Here is a 17,639-nt window from a genome sequence, read left to right on the forward strand (position 1 = left end):
AATAATCAATATTGATATCGTGAAGTCGGGTTAGCTTTAATAGAACCAATGAATTTCTTCATTTTTGTGAAGGTAACATGAATATTCAGAAAAATCATTTTTAAATATGAAAATATTATCAAACTATAGACGGTTGAAAGTTTAGTATATGATATGAGATTTTAGTGAGAAAATTTATATATGATATGATTACTTTATTATAAACGAAAGAGGAAGTTAGAATGTACACATATATGTCTTGTAATTTATCTTGCTTTAAATCATATATTATATGATAAAAGTGATAATATAAAACATTAGTTTCAATGCTTTTACGATTAAAAATCAAAATGATAAATATAATAATAGTAATGATTAGGATTTAGGAGTGAGATTTAAATAAATAAAAGAATTGACTAAATTATTGTTAGAGAAATATATGGCAACATTGTTAGTATAAATATAAGGTAAGACCAAAAAATAATGAGTTATATGAAATGGTCCAAACAACTTTTATAGGTAGATTTTTTTAGACTCCTTTTCTTTTAATAGTATTGATATAACATGCATATATCTATATATAAATATATATAGAATAACTAGAAAGTAGTGGACATGTTACATTGGTAAATTCCTCTAAAATAAGGTTTAGACTATATAAGTTTAATTTCTTCTAGAAAGTAGATATTTTCTTATATATGGCCTCTAAGTTATTTAGGGTTATTAAAATTGTATCTAGTAGACCAACTTATCGTTGGTTATGCATCATACATTATATTTAATTTTATATAGATTTAGATTTCTGCTATATATACTTATTGACGAAAACAACTCTTCAATTTTATTGCTCATAAGTAGATTACTTAACTCATTTGTTGGTATCGAAATTAGTAGTGTATATTCAATTTATAAGAGGTATTGAATTTTGTAGGCATATTGAACCGTATTTTACTATGATGTAATATTTTGTTTTCTAAACATAAGTTTTAGCAGTGAACTTCAGACCTATCAATTGGATATCTATTTTTATAGATTTCCAACTATTAAACAGTTGGCAATAAAAAAAATATATTGCTTTTATGTGTGACATTGACATTTCTAACAGTCTTAATTCTCTATATATTATTATTAAATGGTTAATGAAATTCGAATTCAGCTATGTATTAGCTAGTTCTTTGCATGACCGATTGAGTTTTTTTACTGATTTTGGCGTTTAGCTAAAAAACCAAAATGGCAACTGGTGTATCATATACTAACTCATGGCCTTATTGATTATGTTTGCATGTATATCTAAGCCGTTGAACATGATGACATACTTGTACTAGTAGGCCTTTTCATACATTAATATACTCTGTTATTATTGTCTTTTGATATTTCGTACATTGGTTATTCACTTATTTGGTTAGAGTAGACGTATAGCTGATATCTGGGTATTTGTAATCCGGTATTTGTAATCCGCGCTATCTCAATTTATGATTTGTTTGCTCCACCATTATGTAGGTATTTAGTGTTTGAATATTCGATAAAGTTTTGGTATTTTTAGCCGGATATCTTATATATTTCTTATAAATAAATAAATTTCAGGAGTGAAAAGCTACAATAAATGTAAAAAATAATATTTCATTATAAATTATAAATTTTGTTTTCTTTTAAATATTTAATACCTAAATAATTAATGTAATGAATAAAAATATTGTAAAAATTGCAGTAATAAAATTTATACAATTATTTATATACACACATATATATACATATATATTAGACAGTAAATTTTGTTTTGGTATTAGAGTTACCTATATTAGGATTTCTTAGATCAAATCTAAAAATACAACAAATCAAACTAAATATCAGGGATGTAATACCTGCCCCTAATATAGACTAACACAAAACTATTATTGAACGTGAGAGTCAACGAGGCGATGTTTTTTCAGCAAGAGGAAAGGGTAAAACTATAATTTCAATAAACCAAATACAAAGGTCAATGCAAAGATAAGCTTAGTTTCAGCTTATATAAACACGATCGTAAATCTATAATTCAACAAACTCTTCGTTTCGTTTTTTCATTTCTCAACCAAAGCGCACACACACGCAAAAAGTGTTTTTTTTTTCGAGAAACCAAATCAAATCAAATGGAAAAGGAAAGAGAGATAGAGATGATCAACAAGATGGCAAGCTGCTTGATTTATCTATCAAAGGCTCACCAACACGACACCAAAAGCCGCGTTTTCGCGTGCAAGACATGCAACAAGGAGTTCCCGTCGTTCCAAGCCTTGGGAGGCCACCGAGCAAGCCACCGCAGATCGGCTGCGCTTGAAGGCCACGCACCTCCTTCTCCCAAGAGAGTCAAACCGGTGAAACACGAGTGTCCTATATGCGGTGCCGAGTTCGCCGTAGGGCAAGCCTTGGGTGGTCACATGCGGAAGCATAGAGGAGGAGGAGGTAGCCGAAGCTTGGCACCAGCGCCGGTGACTATGAAGAAATCCGGCGGCGGTAATGGGAAAAGGGTCTTGTGTATGGATTTGAACTTGACGCCGGGAGAGAATGATGATTTGAAGTTGGAGCTTGGGATGTTGTGATTTACTGATCTTTTTACCTTTTCTTCTTTTGTGGGTTTATACTTGTGTAGAGATATGTTATTTTGTTTTATTTTAGGACTCCAGTAGTTTTGTATAAAGAACTTTATGGTACTGTTATTTATAGACATATATACATATTATCTATATATTGTCGAGTTATTACAATTAAAGAACTAATATATAGGTCTGCTAAATCTTTTTGTTGAATTATTTTTGGGGTATCGTCAAATATTTGGGAATGAAAATACAGTATAACCTCTTTAAATTAATACTATATAAATTAATATACACTAAAAATTTCTATAAAATAATATAATTTTATAGTCTCAAATTGAGTTTTTGGTTTAATTAATATATCGATAAATTAATATCTCTATATAAATTAATAAAAAAATTATAGTTTTGGTGTAGTCTCAACTTTATTAATTTATAAAGGTTTCACACTGTATGTTTAGTATGTTTTTGTAAGAAAACACGGCAGGTTTAGATTGTTAGTTAATAGAGTGATTGTGATTTAGTGATTGTTTTGTTAGTAGTAAAGCTTCCAATGACAAAGATCTATTTTTGTCAGTGATCAACCAATTTTTAAATCGACTATGGAAAAACTCAAATCCAAGTCTCTAATTCCAGAATAAGTTTATCATCGCTAAATCATTATAAATAGGTGCGTTCTATAAACAAACCAAAAAGGATTTTTCCATAAGCAGAAGTGCATCTTGGTTTTGTTATTTGTCTATAAATAGAACATCTCAGTTTTTTTATTTGTCTATACATAGGACATTTAGTTCTGTTTTAACGCTTGGTATATATCGTACTCCACTTACCAAATATCTGCTAAAAGCTATTGGGACAAAAGAAAAGTCATGTACAGTACTATACTAGAAATTTCAATATTTTATTTCGTTAACGCTATGACTTTTTGGTTTACAGAAATTGACTGATTAGTATTTCAAAATTTATGTCATTGTCATGGAGAATCAAAGTATCCAGATAAAATAAATCTCAACTAAAATGAGTCGATGGTGATAAATGTTTGTGTGGAACGAAAGATATGATAAAGAATAAGCAAGTGTTTGTAGTTTAGTGGTCGTAGTCATGTAGAAGATTGATTTTCGCTAGATGTACTTTTCTTGTTATCTAACCAACGCATAATTTATATAGAGTTTGCATATTTCAATTAGTAGGATGTAAGGATGAATATTCATGCGATGAAATGCATCGATACCAGTTTGTTGCAATGATTGGACCTATTGGAAGTTTGTAGTGCCACTACAGTAGTGGTGTAGTACTTTCTTGTAAATTTGAAGAGAGAAACCAAGTTTCAGCGTAAGTACTTAATAAGTAATATTAAGATGGCAACCATCCTAGCTAGCCAGGAATATATAGGCTACGATCCCCTATTAATTACCTGGTGATCAGACAAAACTGTCTAGAGACTATCAATTTCATTAATTTACAAAAGTTTTTTTTTTTTTTTTTAGAAAGGGCTTTTAATTTACAAAAATATTTTAAACCACATGTGGTATGTGGATAATGGAATTAGCTGTTTGACATTTAAAAAAATACCATCAAACAGAATCGACGAAGTAACAACAATTCAAATTAATAAGAGAAGCCCAAAGTAGAAAATGACCTTTAAAGTTTGTCAAGAAAAGTTTTAGAATCAATTGATAATAACGATAATTTCTTGATCAAATAGTACTCCAGTATATAATTTTAAACTGAATAGTCTTCAACAAATTTTCAGAACTATCATTTTCACCATTGTCACTATGAAACAATGATGGGGCCTATGCAACTAATTAATGGTTGGAAGCAAGGAATCATATTTCGTGGTGATTTGGTTTTAGAAAAATGTTTTGGTTTGTTTCGTTGTGAAGATGACAATGATGTATAAGTTTGTCTTTAGTTTCCCGGCATAAAGTGTTCATACATGGAATCAGGCTTGTAAGACGAACTGCTAGTTGAATTGGTGATTGGGGCTGTTCCTTAATCCATCTAGATGAATCTCGATGGAGATAAGATTTTTATTCTTCTACCCATTAAAAGTGCAAGTCATCCGAATAGTTCACTTAGATAAATTTTTAAATTTATGTTTAATTTTGAAAATCAGCTGTTTAATCCAATTTGAACTATGTTTCTGCCAAAATTGGATAATGTTTATTATATTCCTAATATAATTGACAAATTACAAACCTAACCTAATATCATTTTGTCACTCACGAAAAATTACAAAACCGCAAAATTCATTTTTCCGCAAAAACTATAAAATCATTTTCTCGTCAAAACCAAAAAAAAAAATTCGTCAAAACCAAAAAAAATTTGTTTTCTCACCCCCCCCCCCCCCCCCCCAAAAAAAAAACGAAAAATCTTGTTTTTTTGTTGCAAAAACTAGAAAATCTTGTTTCCCATCAAAACAAGAAAATCTTGTTTTCATGTCAAAACTGAAAATCACTTTTTTTCCGCCAAACTTGAAAAATCTCGCTTTCCCGCTGAAGCAAAAAAAATATGTTTTCCCGCAAAGCTAAAAAACTTGATTTCCCGTAAAAAAATCACATTTTTTTGCCAAAATCGAAAAATCTCGTTTTCCCGTAAAACCAAAAAAACTCATTTTCTAACCAACAAATTTCCATTTTCCAGCAAAACCAAAAAATCTAATTTTAAAATAATTTTATTGTGAATATAATTTAGACTAAATAATAAAACTCAATATATTAAAATTAATATCAAATATATGATTAAACTCATCTAGATGGAAATGAAAATAAAGAAACGAACATAAATCCATCGAGATGATTCATCCATATGAGCCTTTTGGATGGACAAACAAATAGTCTCATAAAATTTAAATAGATCATCTAGATAGATTATACAGATGGATCAGCTGGATGGATATGCCAAATGGTGAAATGAACATCCCCATTCAGATAAATTTACAGCAGCCTCCACTAATGTCCAACCTGTAATATTCTATCCAAAATATAAAAGTCGAAGTCCTTTATGCATGTCTTGGTCGAGTTTGGATACTCTAAAAGCAACTGTATCCCCTATATATTATTTGAGAAACATTACAACTTTTTTTTGTAGCCACATGTCATCACTAAGATGATTCTTAGAATCATTAGAGAAATATGTTGGTCCATCTAATTTTATAATAAGGTTTTTTATTAAACTAACAATAAATTCATTATTAATGTACTTCATTATTTCCTTAAATAAAATTTACAGAATTACCTAATGTGGCTAAAGTATATATGACAATTAATAATTTTGAATAATAAAGATTTGATAAAAATTAGTGTATCTTCTATCATATTGGTTTAATTTTAAACTATTAAATAAATTAAACAATCACAATAACCATATAATAAAAAATTTAGATTTTTCTGTAAATGTTATATTTTGAATTTTGGAAAACGACTATAAATTACTAAAACTGTTAAAAGTCTCACATTCAAATGATTACAAAATTATATAAGTAAAAAGTATAATTTAATTAATTATTAAGATTGATATATATATATATATATATCGTTTTAAATTAAACTATAAACCATATAAAATACATAAATCTTTTAGTTTCAAAATTTACTTTGAACAATTTTTTGGTAAAAGTTTTGAACGAACATTGACAACTTATTTTTTTAAATTATAAATTATTAAAACTATTAATTTCACAATGAAAATTTTGTTATCAGTAATTTAAAATTTTTCTATAAAAGATACAAATGATCAAAAAAAAATTATATGAGTAGAAATCATCATTTAATAGACATTAATATTAAAAATATACTAAAATATACTATGTATGTTAGTATCATTTAAATTTGATTACATATCCTATCAAATATTAAAAAAAATTGGATTAATAAAATTGATTTATATTTTCAGACCAATTTAATTATATATTTAATAGTTACTGACTTTTAATGATTCAATATATATTTATTATTTCATAATATGTAAAAATATTTAATACATCAAATAATTTTTATATATAATGTTCATCCCGCGCAAGGCGCAGATCTTAACCTAGTAGACAATTAATTGTTATGTTAGTTAGTCGTATAGTTTGCGACGAACAATCCTTTCTGCATTTCTTGGTCGAGTACTTGGATTCCGAACGAAGTCAAAACTGAAGATTAAGACTTAGTAAGACGTCATAACGGCAACGAAATCGCAACGGAAGTTGTGTCAATGGTTGAAACCTAAAACCGGTAACTCCGTTTGAGTAAGGGTATGACTGCTTTTCCCGCTACCACCCGCAAACGCAGCTTTTGCGGTTGGTAGCGGTTGCTGGCGTTTTGCAACAATCGTTCAAACCGCTCTAAACCGCTTCAAATCGCTCCAAATCGCTCTGAACCTCATAAATTCAAAAGCTGGTTCCAACTAGCGTTTGCGGTTGCGGGCGTTTGCGGGAAGATAAAAAAAAATTATTTTTTTTCCAAAACAATATAAATACAAAAATAAAAAAATTCAATAAAAAAATTAAATTGAAATTATAAAAATGCTAAAATATATCAATTAAATTTTAATTAATATTATAAAACTTTAAAATAAAAATATTTTCTATATTTTTAAAAAATTTAAACTATAACTTTCTAAATATAAATTTTATATTTATTATAATATTATTATTTTTGAAATTTTTATAATTGTATAAAATGTAAATATTATTAATTTATTATTTAACTGCTGCTGCATTTGGTAGTTAACCAGTCATAAGTATCCCGCAAACGCACAAATTTCTAACCGCAGAACCAGTCGTACAAATCTCTTAAAACCGCTAGAAACCGCAACCACCCGCATCCGCAAACTCCCGCAACCGCAACCGCAACCGCTGCGGTTAAACCAGTCAGACCCTAAGTGTAGTAAGTGGCGGAGGCATCAAAATGTTTTAGAGGGGTCAAATTGATAACAAATGTATTTTGCAGGGGTCAGTAAGCCAAATTCATCATATTTTGCAGGGATCAATAAGCCAAATTCATTATATTTCTTTGGAAATGCAAGTAAAAAAAAAAAGTATGCAAAAAATCACATAGGTAATTTGACCACCGTGATATCACATTGGCTGCCACTGAGTGTAGTGAAGAAACTGAGATTTTGGAGTCGAGTTGAAAATGAAAATCTGCATGTCCTATGCAACATATTTCTCTTCTTTCCTCCACATAATTATTCAATATGGATCTCTTCAATTTATAAATAAATTTTTTTTCTGCAACTGGGTTAAAAATAAAATTTCTGTAAATATGAAGATTTGTGTAAAAAATCGAGCAAATAAAATTAATATTTAGAATTCTTGAACATGAGAACAAGCAAAACACTAGTTACGAACAAATCATTGATAAAGTAATCCACGATTCACTCGGAAACATTTTAGTTATGAACATCCCTTATATATTAAAAGATAAGCATTTGCAGAAAATGCATTTACATTCTAATGGACACGTAACGGTTTCACATAAATTTAAAACTGAGTACGCTAACGTGTTGGTTCCACAGAGCTTTTCACCAAAAATCAGGTTAATAAAGAAAAATCACACTTTCTTTCTTTTTTTCTCTTCCTATCTCTCTCTAAAAAACTAATTTTGGTTTCTGTTTTGGTTATTTCACAAATATTTAAACCGCATGATAACTGAAAAAATCTACAATGAAAATGAAATACATATAATTACAAGTAGGTAATATATAGTATGTTTGTTATTAATGTTGTTACTCGTTAGGTTTTTACCAAAGTTTTACTCTCTTTATGAATCACCTAAAGATTAAAAAAAAAAAACGGCGATTCTACGTCAGCAATCCAAGAAAAACACTTATCCAACATCGTCTTCCAGCCGTTGATTAATATATTTTATCACCTTCCATCAAACGGACACAACCGTCCCACGTCACCGATCCTCACGAGTTAATCTCCATCCAATAGAACGCATTTCTTCCTCCTTCTTAACATCTCCAGACGCCTCAGACCTCTCCATCGCAAAAACCTAAATCTCAATTCAATTCAATTCAATGGCACCAAAGGCAGGAAAGAAACCCGCAGAGAAGAAGCCCGCGGCGGCAGAGAAGCCGGCGGAGGAGGTAGCGGAGAAGGGCCCGGCGGAGAAGAAACCCAAGGCGGGGAAGAAGCTGCCGAAGGAAGCCATCGGCGCGACGGACAAGAAGAAGAAGCGGAGCAAGAAGAGCATCGAGACGTACAAGATCTACATCTTCAAGGTCCTGAAGCAGGTCCACCCTGACATCGGGATCTCGAGCAAGGCCATGGGGATCATGAACAGCTTCATCAACGACATCTTCGAGAAGCTCGCCCAGGAGGCCTCCAAGCTCGCGAGGTACAACAAGAAGCCCACGATCACCTCCCGCGAGATCCAGACCGCTGTGAGGCTCGTTCTCCCCGGTGAGCTCGCTAAGCACGCCGTCTCTGAAGGAACCAAGGCCGTTACTAAGTTTACTAGCTCTTGAATAATGAAGTTGTGTTTTTTTTTTTTTTCTAATTTGGTTTGTAATTGTTGAAAAACATATATCATCTGGTGTTAAATCGTCTCTTTTGGAAGCAGAATCTCAATATAACACGTTGGTTATTGAATCTTATCTCTTTCTTTAGTAATTGTTCGCCCTTGATTCTTCAAGAAGCTTTATTCATTCATCAAGATAATTGTTTAGATGTGATATGAAAAATTTAAGAAGTGTGACAAAAGAGATATCTTTCACAAAGTGATAGTTGTTACTATGTGTTCGTGGTTTAAACTAATTTAACTGTGGTGGATTGGTTTTCTATGGATTGTTTCGTACAACTGCTCAATTTCTTGTATTTCTCGTAAAAAATTAAAAACATATGAAAGAACATTTGTACGAAGAATTCTTGTTTTAACATACTGTTGTTTAAGTTGGCACAGTGTATGAGGAATTTGTTCTCTCGACCTTTCCGGTTCATTCTTGGAGATGATGCAATTTTTCGGGTTTGAAAGTATTGCATTGTGAGAATAGCCAAGGGTAAAACACTTGAATTAGAGTTTCCTCCTATGTTCCTAGATCTACTGTGTTAGATAATGGCTTTTTCAGTTTTGTAACAACAAGAATTCAGGCAATATCCAACCTGAGACATTACAAAGTGTTAGGGTCAAGAATCTCAGACTAAGTTCTGAAAATAGATGATCTGGTGGTCCTTCTAGATCGACCCATATTGGCATTTATGGTAAATCTGGTTTTGTTAGTGCAGATGAGTCGATGTAAAACAAGTGCATAAAGTACAACGCACAAAATTTGTTAATAGGATTCGTTTCCTACATCTTCGGGATTTCGTCCAGAATTTATTGACTTAGAATAAGAAACAACCAATAATTGCTATATGCTACAATACACACTTGTGTCTACCACTCTTTTCTAAGTATTCTACGAAAAATAAAAATCAATCACGCATGCATAGAGCACCATCCAGCGTACTAGAGCTCATTGTTTTCTACAGCTACAATTTTCACAGAACACCACAATAAAACCGCATGTGCTAAATTTCCTCTGACTTTAGGTTTCATTTTTCCACATCTCGGAAGTACTTCACCAAGTACATCAGCACCCAACGCACACCAGTGACATCAAAAGAGTACGTCAACTCCAACACACAACATGCTCACCAAGAGCTCCACACAATGGCTAACTTCACCATACAAAGCGTCAACACCGACACCACCAAACTAAGTCAACATCAGACTCCACCCCAAACTACTTCAGACGTTTATTCGTATTCGTATCTTTTTCTTCTTCTTTCTTCCTTCCTTCTTTTACGTTTGACTCTTTCAGTTTTTTTTTTGTCTTTTCATTCATAAAATTTTATGGTTTTTTTCATAAAATTTTATGGTTTTTTTCATTCAACTTCATAGAGAATAAACGAAATACATATCGATGGTAACAAGAGCAATCACAGTGTTGGCAAATAATTTTGGATTTTCTTTGATTTAGGGTCATACTTGTTATGGATTTTTGAGTTAGGGTTCTTAAGAAAAATTCTTGGTTTTTTTTAATCAGGGGTTTACCTTTTTTATCCTTTTTAGTGAATTTGGGTTGGTTTTATTTTGGGATCTTTTATTCTTGAATTGACACCAATGATGACTAACCAGAAACGATGCTGATGAAGAAATCTGGGTTTTTTTCTTTGATTTAGTTTTTTTTCTTGTTATTCTTAATTTTGGGTTTTCCTTTACTTAAGTTTGTTTCTTATTCTATTTAAGTCATGGGTTTATAATTTTTGTATTTGGCTTTGTGTTCCTTTGATCTTTTTTGTAGATCTAAATTCAGTAAACTAACTTGTTAGAACTACATCAGTAGAACTAAGGATAACTTATTCAGTAGAATTCAGTAGAACTATGTAGGTATTACTAGTAGAACTCAATACAATTATGTAAGTATTATTAGTAGAACTTAGTATAACTATCTTAGTAAAATTAGTAGAACTCAATACAACTAACTAAATAAAACTTGGTATAACTACCTCAGTAAAACTAGTAGAACTCGGTCTAACTATCTCAGTAGAATTGGTAGAATTTAGTACAACCTCAGTAGAACTGGTAGAACTCAGTATAACTACCTCGGTAGAACTCAGTATAACTACCTCAGTAGAACTAGCAGACCAATTGTACGTCGGTAATTAAAATTTGAAATTAAAAAAAAAATTGAATTTTTGTAAAATTTTGAATTTTGAATTTTTTTTAAATAATAATTCGAAAAGTAAGTAGGGTAAAATATGATTTCTATGTTTTCATTAAATGATGAAGGACATTGAAATTACTGAAGGATATAGTGGATTTTTTTTTTTTGGTATGAAGATATATGAGATGATGTCTCCTTCAAGTCTTCCAAATACACTTAATGCAACTTTCCATTTTTTTTACTGGAAAACTTCATGTTCAAACAAATTTTTTTTTTTTGTTTTATGGAAAATGTCCATATTTTTCAAGTACATATTCTCTTTCTTTTTCTAAGCTCAGCAAGACCACACTCATCATTCAACTCCATCTTCATGGCACACATCTTTACTACCTCATGTAATACTTCACGAACTGATACTTTCACATAAAAATTAATTATGCACTTGATTGGCTTCAAACCCAGCTTCCTAAACAATGGTGGTAAACAACACGCCACTAGACCACACACATGGTTTTGTAAAAGTTGTGGCTGGTTTTTACTTATTAAAATGGTGGTCAGAAGCCGATGCTTCATTTGCTTGGGCCTAGGGCTGGCTCTAATGCCAGAAGTCCCGTTTCAAGACTCTCGACATAGCACTTACATCTTCAATACGAAATAGCACCATTTTAGGATTTAAAAAAAAAAAAACTAAAATTTTCATTAACTTGCCCAGAGGGCAAATCTATGGTATACCAGAGAAACGATGTTGGCTAGGTTACAGGGAAATTACAAGAGAGACTTTCAGATCTAAGCAAATAGAGTAATAGAGCGTGGGAAAGAAAGACAAGGCGGCCGGAACCTCCTCCACTAATTGATCAGTGGTGAATATTATGAGTTTCCAACCTAAAACCAATTGATGATAAGAGGAGTGACCCATCTATCTTATATATTGCTTATGACCCCTTCCAACTATCGATGTGGGATACTTTGTGTCTAATAGTGAAAGCCGCTCGGATTATCCCTGTCTTCCTACAACTAGGGGTGTCCAAAATACAGCTGCATGCTGGTTTGATGACGGTGTACCGTCGAAGCCGTCACTGTGGATCAATCTTTGAACCTCTATCGGGCTGGTTGCGACCTCTCGATGTCCAAATTCGATTAATTGTCGCATGGACTTTACCGATATAGGGTGTGTGTCTCCAATGCAGAATCCCACAACATAGTTTATCCATAATGGGTGAGAATGCTTCAAAACTTCTTCAGGGATAGTCACCAAAGCAACTCCATTAATCATTTTGGTGTTTGTTTTGTAGGTTCGGAATTGAGAAGATTTCCCTACAAGCGCAGAAACCCATGGGTGTTTTCCCCACTGGAGGGGAAGAGGAGACGAGTGAGTTGGGCTATGAGTGATGGTATCTATGACCTTATGTAACCTGAAATTAATTTTCGTCGATGAGTTTTGGGGCGAAACTCATATGTCTGGGTTCATAGAGAATCTCTTCTAAGTGGAAGTCAAACCAAGAGGATCTCGTTTGATTTAAATATTCCAAATAATTTCAACATAAAATTTTCAAATTTGAGGACACCAAAACAAAGGTAAAAACAATTCAAGCAATACACATATATTTTAGTACATAGTTGTTCAAAATAAAGACAAAGCATAATCAAGAATCATGGACACAATTATCAAGTTAAGCAAGACCTCATCGTTAATTCGTAGAAAGCTTGATCTCTTCCTTGAACTTGGCCATCGCATCCCTAGGAAGCGTTACCAGCACTCTAACACCACCGCTCATCCCTGGGTCCGCCTTTGACGCCGGCAATAAAACACAGAGATCAATTGTCATCGGAACCAAAGGTATAATGTTCACTAAACCTCCCCAACCATTGTACTGTAGACCGATTTGCCGCCAATCCGTGACGGTCAAAACCCCTTTGCCGATGCCTATCGTAGATGACATATCTTTCAGCCTTCTCTCAATCTCGCAAAGCTTCCCAAAGACGTACCGCTTGTCTAGCGCCGCTCTCTTCATGTCTTTTATGAGCCTCACGACACGAGACAACGAAGATTTAGTCAGCTCGTTTGCTGTCATTGCTACAGAGCCGCTGATCAAGGCATTGCCATAGTAACCTTCTGGTAATGGGGGCTCTATAAAGCTGCGGATGCCAATGGCCATACCCAAAACAACCGCCTCATCTGGACTCATCTTCAGGGCTCGGCATCGTGCTCTCCAGACTTGGGCCGCAATAATCTCTAAAGTTGTGACCACAACCTTCTCCTCATTCTCATTTGTAATTTGCTCATCATTTGCTATTGTTTTCTTGAGTTTCATGATATCTTCGGACGTAATGTTCAGGATCTCACGGGCCATGTCACCAGTCAATGTATTCGCGGAAGTTGCAATAAAAGAGCCAGCCTCCGGAAAATCGACGACGCCTCCTATATCTCCTATATCACAGGATATTATCAAATTTGTTTGTAATTCGTAATCATAAGAGCCAAACACAAACAAAACAAACTCTAAATTATACGTTTGTTTATTAATGGACACAATTACCCTTATATTTTATATTTTTGGTTTATTCTAGTTTTTTAAATTTGAGAAAATTTAGGAAATAATTGTAACTGATTTTATTTAAACTTATCTGAGCAATTTTGTTTTAAATAGTATATAATTATTATAAAAATGCATAGTTGCTATTTTGTTAAAATTTTGATGCTATGTAATATGTATAATGTAATTAATATTTTAATGAAAATAATTATCAGATATTATATTAGAGGATTATAAGGTTAATTTCATATTAAAGATAATCAAGGGTATAATGGGACAAAATTATAAAGTAAAAGGTATAAAAGGACAAACATGATCTAAATATGGCCTTACTAGCCAGTTTCTCCTTTTAAAAATGAGTAATTGTTTTTTGAAAAAGTCATTTATGAAACTTATTTATTTAAATTGATTGAATGTAGCCTGTTATTGTATATAATATTTTTATTTTATATGAATTTTTTAATTTGAATGAATGTAATTTCACTTTTATGAATATAAGGACTGAGTAACCCGTTAATTTAATTTATTTTTATTATTTAATCCATATAATTTAGTTATATATATTTTCACAGTTTTCTTCAAAAATTATTAGAATGTTTTAAGACAAAATGGGCAAAATAGAGATATTTTGAATGACTTTTTCATTTTATACTTTTGCATTAATTGGTCAACATGGAACATAGTTATCCTCCTATTAATAAAAACAATTTTAAAAAAAAGTTGGTCTGGTTGACCAAAAAAAGGTTGTTCTCATTCTTTAAGATTATTTTAAAAATATTTAATTTGTTTGTTTGGTACATATTTATTAGTGTAATATTATTTTTCAAAATTATTATTCTTAATAAAAGTTTAACATTTGATTAATTATTAATGACATTTTAAGTTATATTACATATAACTAAAGATTTTTTTCCAAATATTGATTGTTTTTAACAAAAAAAAAAGATGAGAATAACAAAAAGTGTTTAATTTTTAAAAAGATGAAAAATAAAATACATGAAAAGAAAACACTCAGAAATTGTGTTTGAACATGTAATTACAAAAGTGTATATGTTGAATGCATACCATTAAAGGTGAGCCTTTCCCTCTCCCATACGGGAATGACGCTGGGTTGAGTCTTTCCAGAGGCAAGCTCGATCATCGCTCGGAAAAACTGAGCCGCTCCAACACCGTCAGCGACGGAATGGGAGTGAGCCATTCCAATAGTGATTCCTCCACAGGCAAACTTGGTGACTTGTAGAGCCAGAGGGTCATATCCTTGACAACCTTTCACAGGTTCGTAACAAGGCACAAGTTGGTAAGCTTCGTCACCAGCACTATCCAAGTAATTGAGAGAAGAGAGGGTACATGCAGCCGTTGCCCTTATAAAGGGGACTCCATCTCCGGGTTTGCAATTAAGCTGAAGTCTATTGTCGTCGGATTTCCGGTGAAGTTTTCCGGCAAAAGGGTAGTAATAGACAAGGGCATGAGAGAGGGCATGCTGTAGAAGATAAGCCAGATCATGGTTGGCTTGATCTTCAAGGTAGGGTTTAGGGGCAAATACGCATATGGTTTGGACGATGCTTTCCACCATAGGATCATTGTCGAGGGTGGACAGAGACAGAGAGACATCAGGTGTTGGCTTTGAGGGTTTCACTAGAACCACTTCTGACTTCTCAACGACCAAGGGACTTAAACTGTCTTCGCTTTCCATGTCTATTTCCTTCTGTTTGTAATTTGTATAGAACGTGTTTGTGTGGTGTACAGACGACGATTGATCTTTTTATACACATGTTCCTGTAACAATCTTTTAAAAGTATATCTCGTTTTATGGGTGCATCTGTGATCTATTTAATTTAGGCCATGTTCGTTTTGGTAGTCGCTAGCGACAGCTACTTTTTTTTTATAACACTGAATATTATTAAGCCTTTACGGCAATGATCAAAACAAGGTATCACCGGGGGGAATAAAAAATAAAACCAAAACACAAAACCATACCAGTAGGTAGGTGAAGTTTAAACAAGAAAAATGGTTGTCACAAAGACACAACACCTTAAACAACCACTCACTACACAGGGGAAGTGAGACGGTGGTGTTACCATTTACGAAAGCGGAGCATCGTTCCTTGCTTCATACGCAATGAGTTCCTTCAACCAGTTAGGTTCTCCTAAAGCAATGTAGGATTGATATCTATGGTCAACGGTTACGCTAGTGACAGCTACTTGCGATAGCGATTAAAATGTTGTTTGTTTGTATGATCCGGATATGATTTGGAAAGATCTGACGTTTCTTTTTTTTTTGACTTGGTAAGATCTGACTTTGAAGATTGGAGATTGAAATGGAATGAAAATATACGAATCGGACGGCAGTCTAATATAATATTTCAGACAGTCATGTTTTGTGCTAATTATCTATAACAATATTTTACGTGAGTTCCACTTGACATATTATTTTATTTACTGTACATATTAAAAATGGAAAGATCACTTAAAACATTCAGACCATCACTTTTTTTTACAACGAACGACTATTAGTACTCAAACTTGAAATAGTTTGAATAACTAGACCGGAATAGAACAACCAATATAACAAAGCTATTTATGAAAATATCTCGCAATCTTAGGTAAAGAATCCAAAATTTCATTATATGTTCTTGGAATATGAAATATCTCGAAGTCTGAAAACATATATGCAGTGTTCTAATAGCCTCCAATTCTATTGCAAAACTTGATCAAGCTTGAGGTTCTTTTATCATCACGATCAGATCTTTGCAATCTGTCCCAAAACGTTGGCACGATGAATGTTGTAGAGTGCTCTCCATTGTCCATCGCAATGTTTCGTCGCGATCGGATATTTGCAATCTGTCCCAAAACACCATGTAGGTTTGGCCACTGCAGAATTTACATATGGGCTGCAGCATCCGAGACCGAAGACCGTTACACAGTGAGCCACATGGTGACGCCCTGGCAGCGTCCTTGCTCACTTCGGTCTCTAATCTGGACCATCTAAGTGGGGCCAGGATACTCGGTTAGCAAAAAAAAAACACCATGTAGATATTATCCAGATTTACGATCAGGAGTTTCTCGTTACTATGCTCTTGTGGAGCGGGAATGACCACTTATTTGTATTAAACTACATTTGACATAAACGTATATTATATACTTTCAATTCTCAAAATAAAATATATTATATACTTTCCAAATAACAAACCGACCATCGTATGATTCGTATCAAGTGCATCTGGAGGCCAATTAATTTGCCTCCTAGCAATATAAATTAACAACCATTGACAAATATTACTGCTTTCAATTCCCAAAATAAAATATATTATATACTTTCCAAATAACAAACCGAGCATCGTATGATTCGTATCAAGTGCATCTGGAGGCCAATTAATTTGCGTCCTAGCAGTATAAATTAACAACCATTGACATATATCACTACTTTCAATTCTCAAAATAAAATATATTATATACTTTCCAAATAACAAACCGATCATCCTATGATTCGTATCAAGTGCATCTGGAGGCCAGTTAATTTGCCTCCTAGCAATATAAATTAACAAAAAAAAAAGAGTTAGGATACAATTAGCAAAGGCTTCCTTAGTCCAGGGTGGCCAAGAGACATTTATGAAGAGCGCGTGGCCAGGACAATTACAACGAGACATGTATGTCATAGAGATGTGGTGACGTAACGTTATGTAATATGTATGTTTAACAATTACCCGCGGAATCAATAGATATTATGGGTTTTCTTGTGCCATGTAGATAAAAAAAAATTAAAATATTATTATATGTATAATTTTTCAATTTTTAGTTTTTGTATTTTAATTGTATTTGTTAAAAAATAAAACCAGAATGTAATTAGTTTTAGTTTTGTTTATTCAAGTTTACTATAACTTTTTAATTTTATTTTATTTAAATTTTAATAA

The 17,639-nt window shown here is 32.5% G+C and overlaps 3 protein-coding genes across 3 annotated transcripts; 2 read left to right on the forward strand and 1 right to left on the reverse strand.

Annotated features, from left to right (window-relative positions):
- The first annotated feature begins 368 nt into the window (after positions 1 to 368).
- Positions 369 to 4,142, forward strand: LOC103864912 (zinc finger protein ZAT12). The gene has a single exon (XM_033289285.1). The coding sequence runs from the start codon at positions 2,109 to 2,111 to the stop codon at positions 2,553 to 2,555; it is 447 nt and encodes a 148-aa protein (XP_033145176.1). The 5' UTR covers positions 369 to 2,108; the 3' UTR covers positions 2,556 to 4,142.
- A 4,365-nt stretch (positions 4,143 to 8,507) lies between these two features.
- LOC103864913 (histone H2B.3) lies at positions 8,508 to 9,143 on the forward strand. The gene has a single exon (XM_009142686.3). The coding sequence runs from the start codon at positions 8,565 to 8,567 to the stop codon at positions 9,012 to 9,014; it is 450 nt and encodes a 149-aa protein (XP_009140934.1). The 5' UTR covers positions 8,508 to 8,564; the 3' UTR covers positions 9,015 to 9,143.
- Positions 9,029 to 17,604, reverse strand: LOC103864914 (spermidine coumaroyl-CoA acyltransferase). Its single transcript, XM_009142687.2, has 2 exons — positions 14,795 to 17,604; positions 9,029 to 13,623 (listed from the first exon to the last, which is right to left on the reverse strand). The coding sequence occupies exons 1-2, from the start codon at positions 15,420 to 15,422 to the stop codon at positions 12,884 to 12,886; spliced, it is 1,368 nt and encodes a 455-aa protein (XP_009140935.1). The 5' UTR covers positions 15,423 to 17,604; the 3' UTR covers positions 9,029 to 12,883.
- Positions 17,605 to 17,639: the final 35 nt, after the last annotated feature.

The sequence above is a fragment of the Brassica rapa genome, chromosome A04 (assembly GCF_000309985.2).
Source record: "Brassica rapa cultivar Chiifu-401-42 chromosome A04, CAAS_Brap_v3.01, whole genome shotgun sequence".
NCBI lineage: Eukaryota > Viridiplantae > Streptophyta > Magnoliopsida > Brassicales > Brassicaceae > Brassica > Brassica rapa.

Bases quoted from the DNA above. Each gene is read 5' to 3' on its own strand.
- LOC103864913 (XM_009142686.3), top strand. From the start codon at position 8,565: ATGGCACCAAAGGCAGGAAAGAAACCCGCAGAGAAGAAGCCCGCGGCG.
- LOC103864914 (XM_009142687.2), bottom strand. From the start codon at position 15,422: ATGGAAAGCGAAGACAGTTTAAGTCCCTTGGTCGTTGAGAAGTCAGAA. The intron at 13,624-14,794 runs GTATGCATTCAA...CCTGTGATATAG, and splicing joins GGAAAGGCTCACCTTTAATG to GAGATATAGGAGGCGTCGTC.
- LOC103864912 (XM_033289285.1), top strand. From the start codon at position 2,109: ATGGAAAAGGAAAGAGAGATAGAGATGATCAACAAGATGGCAAGCTGC.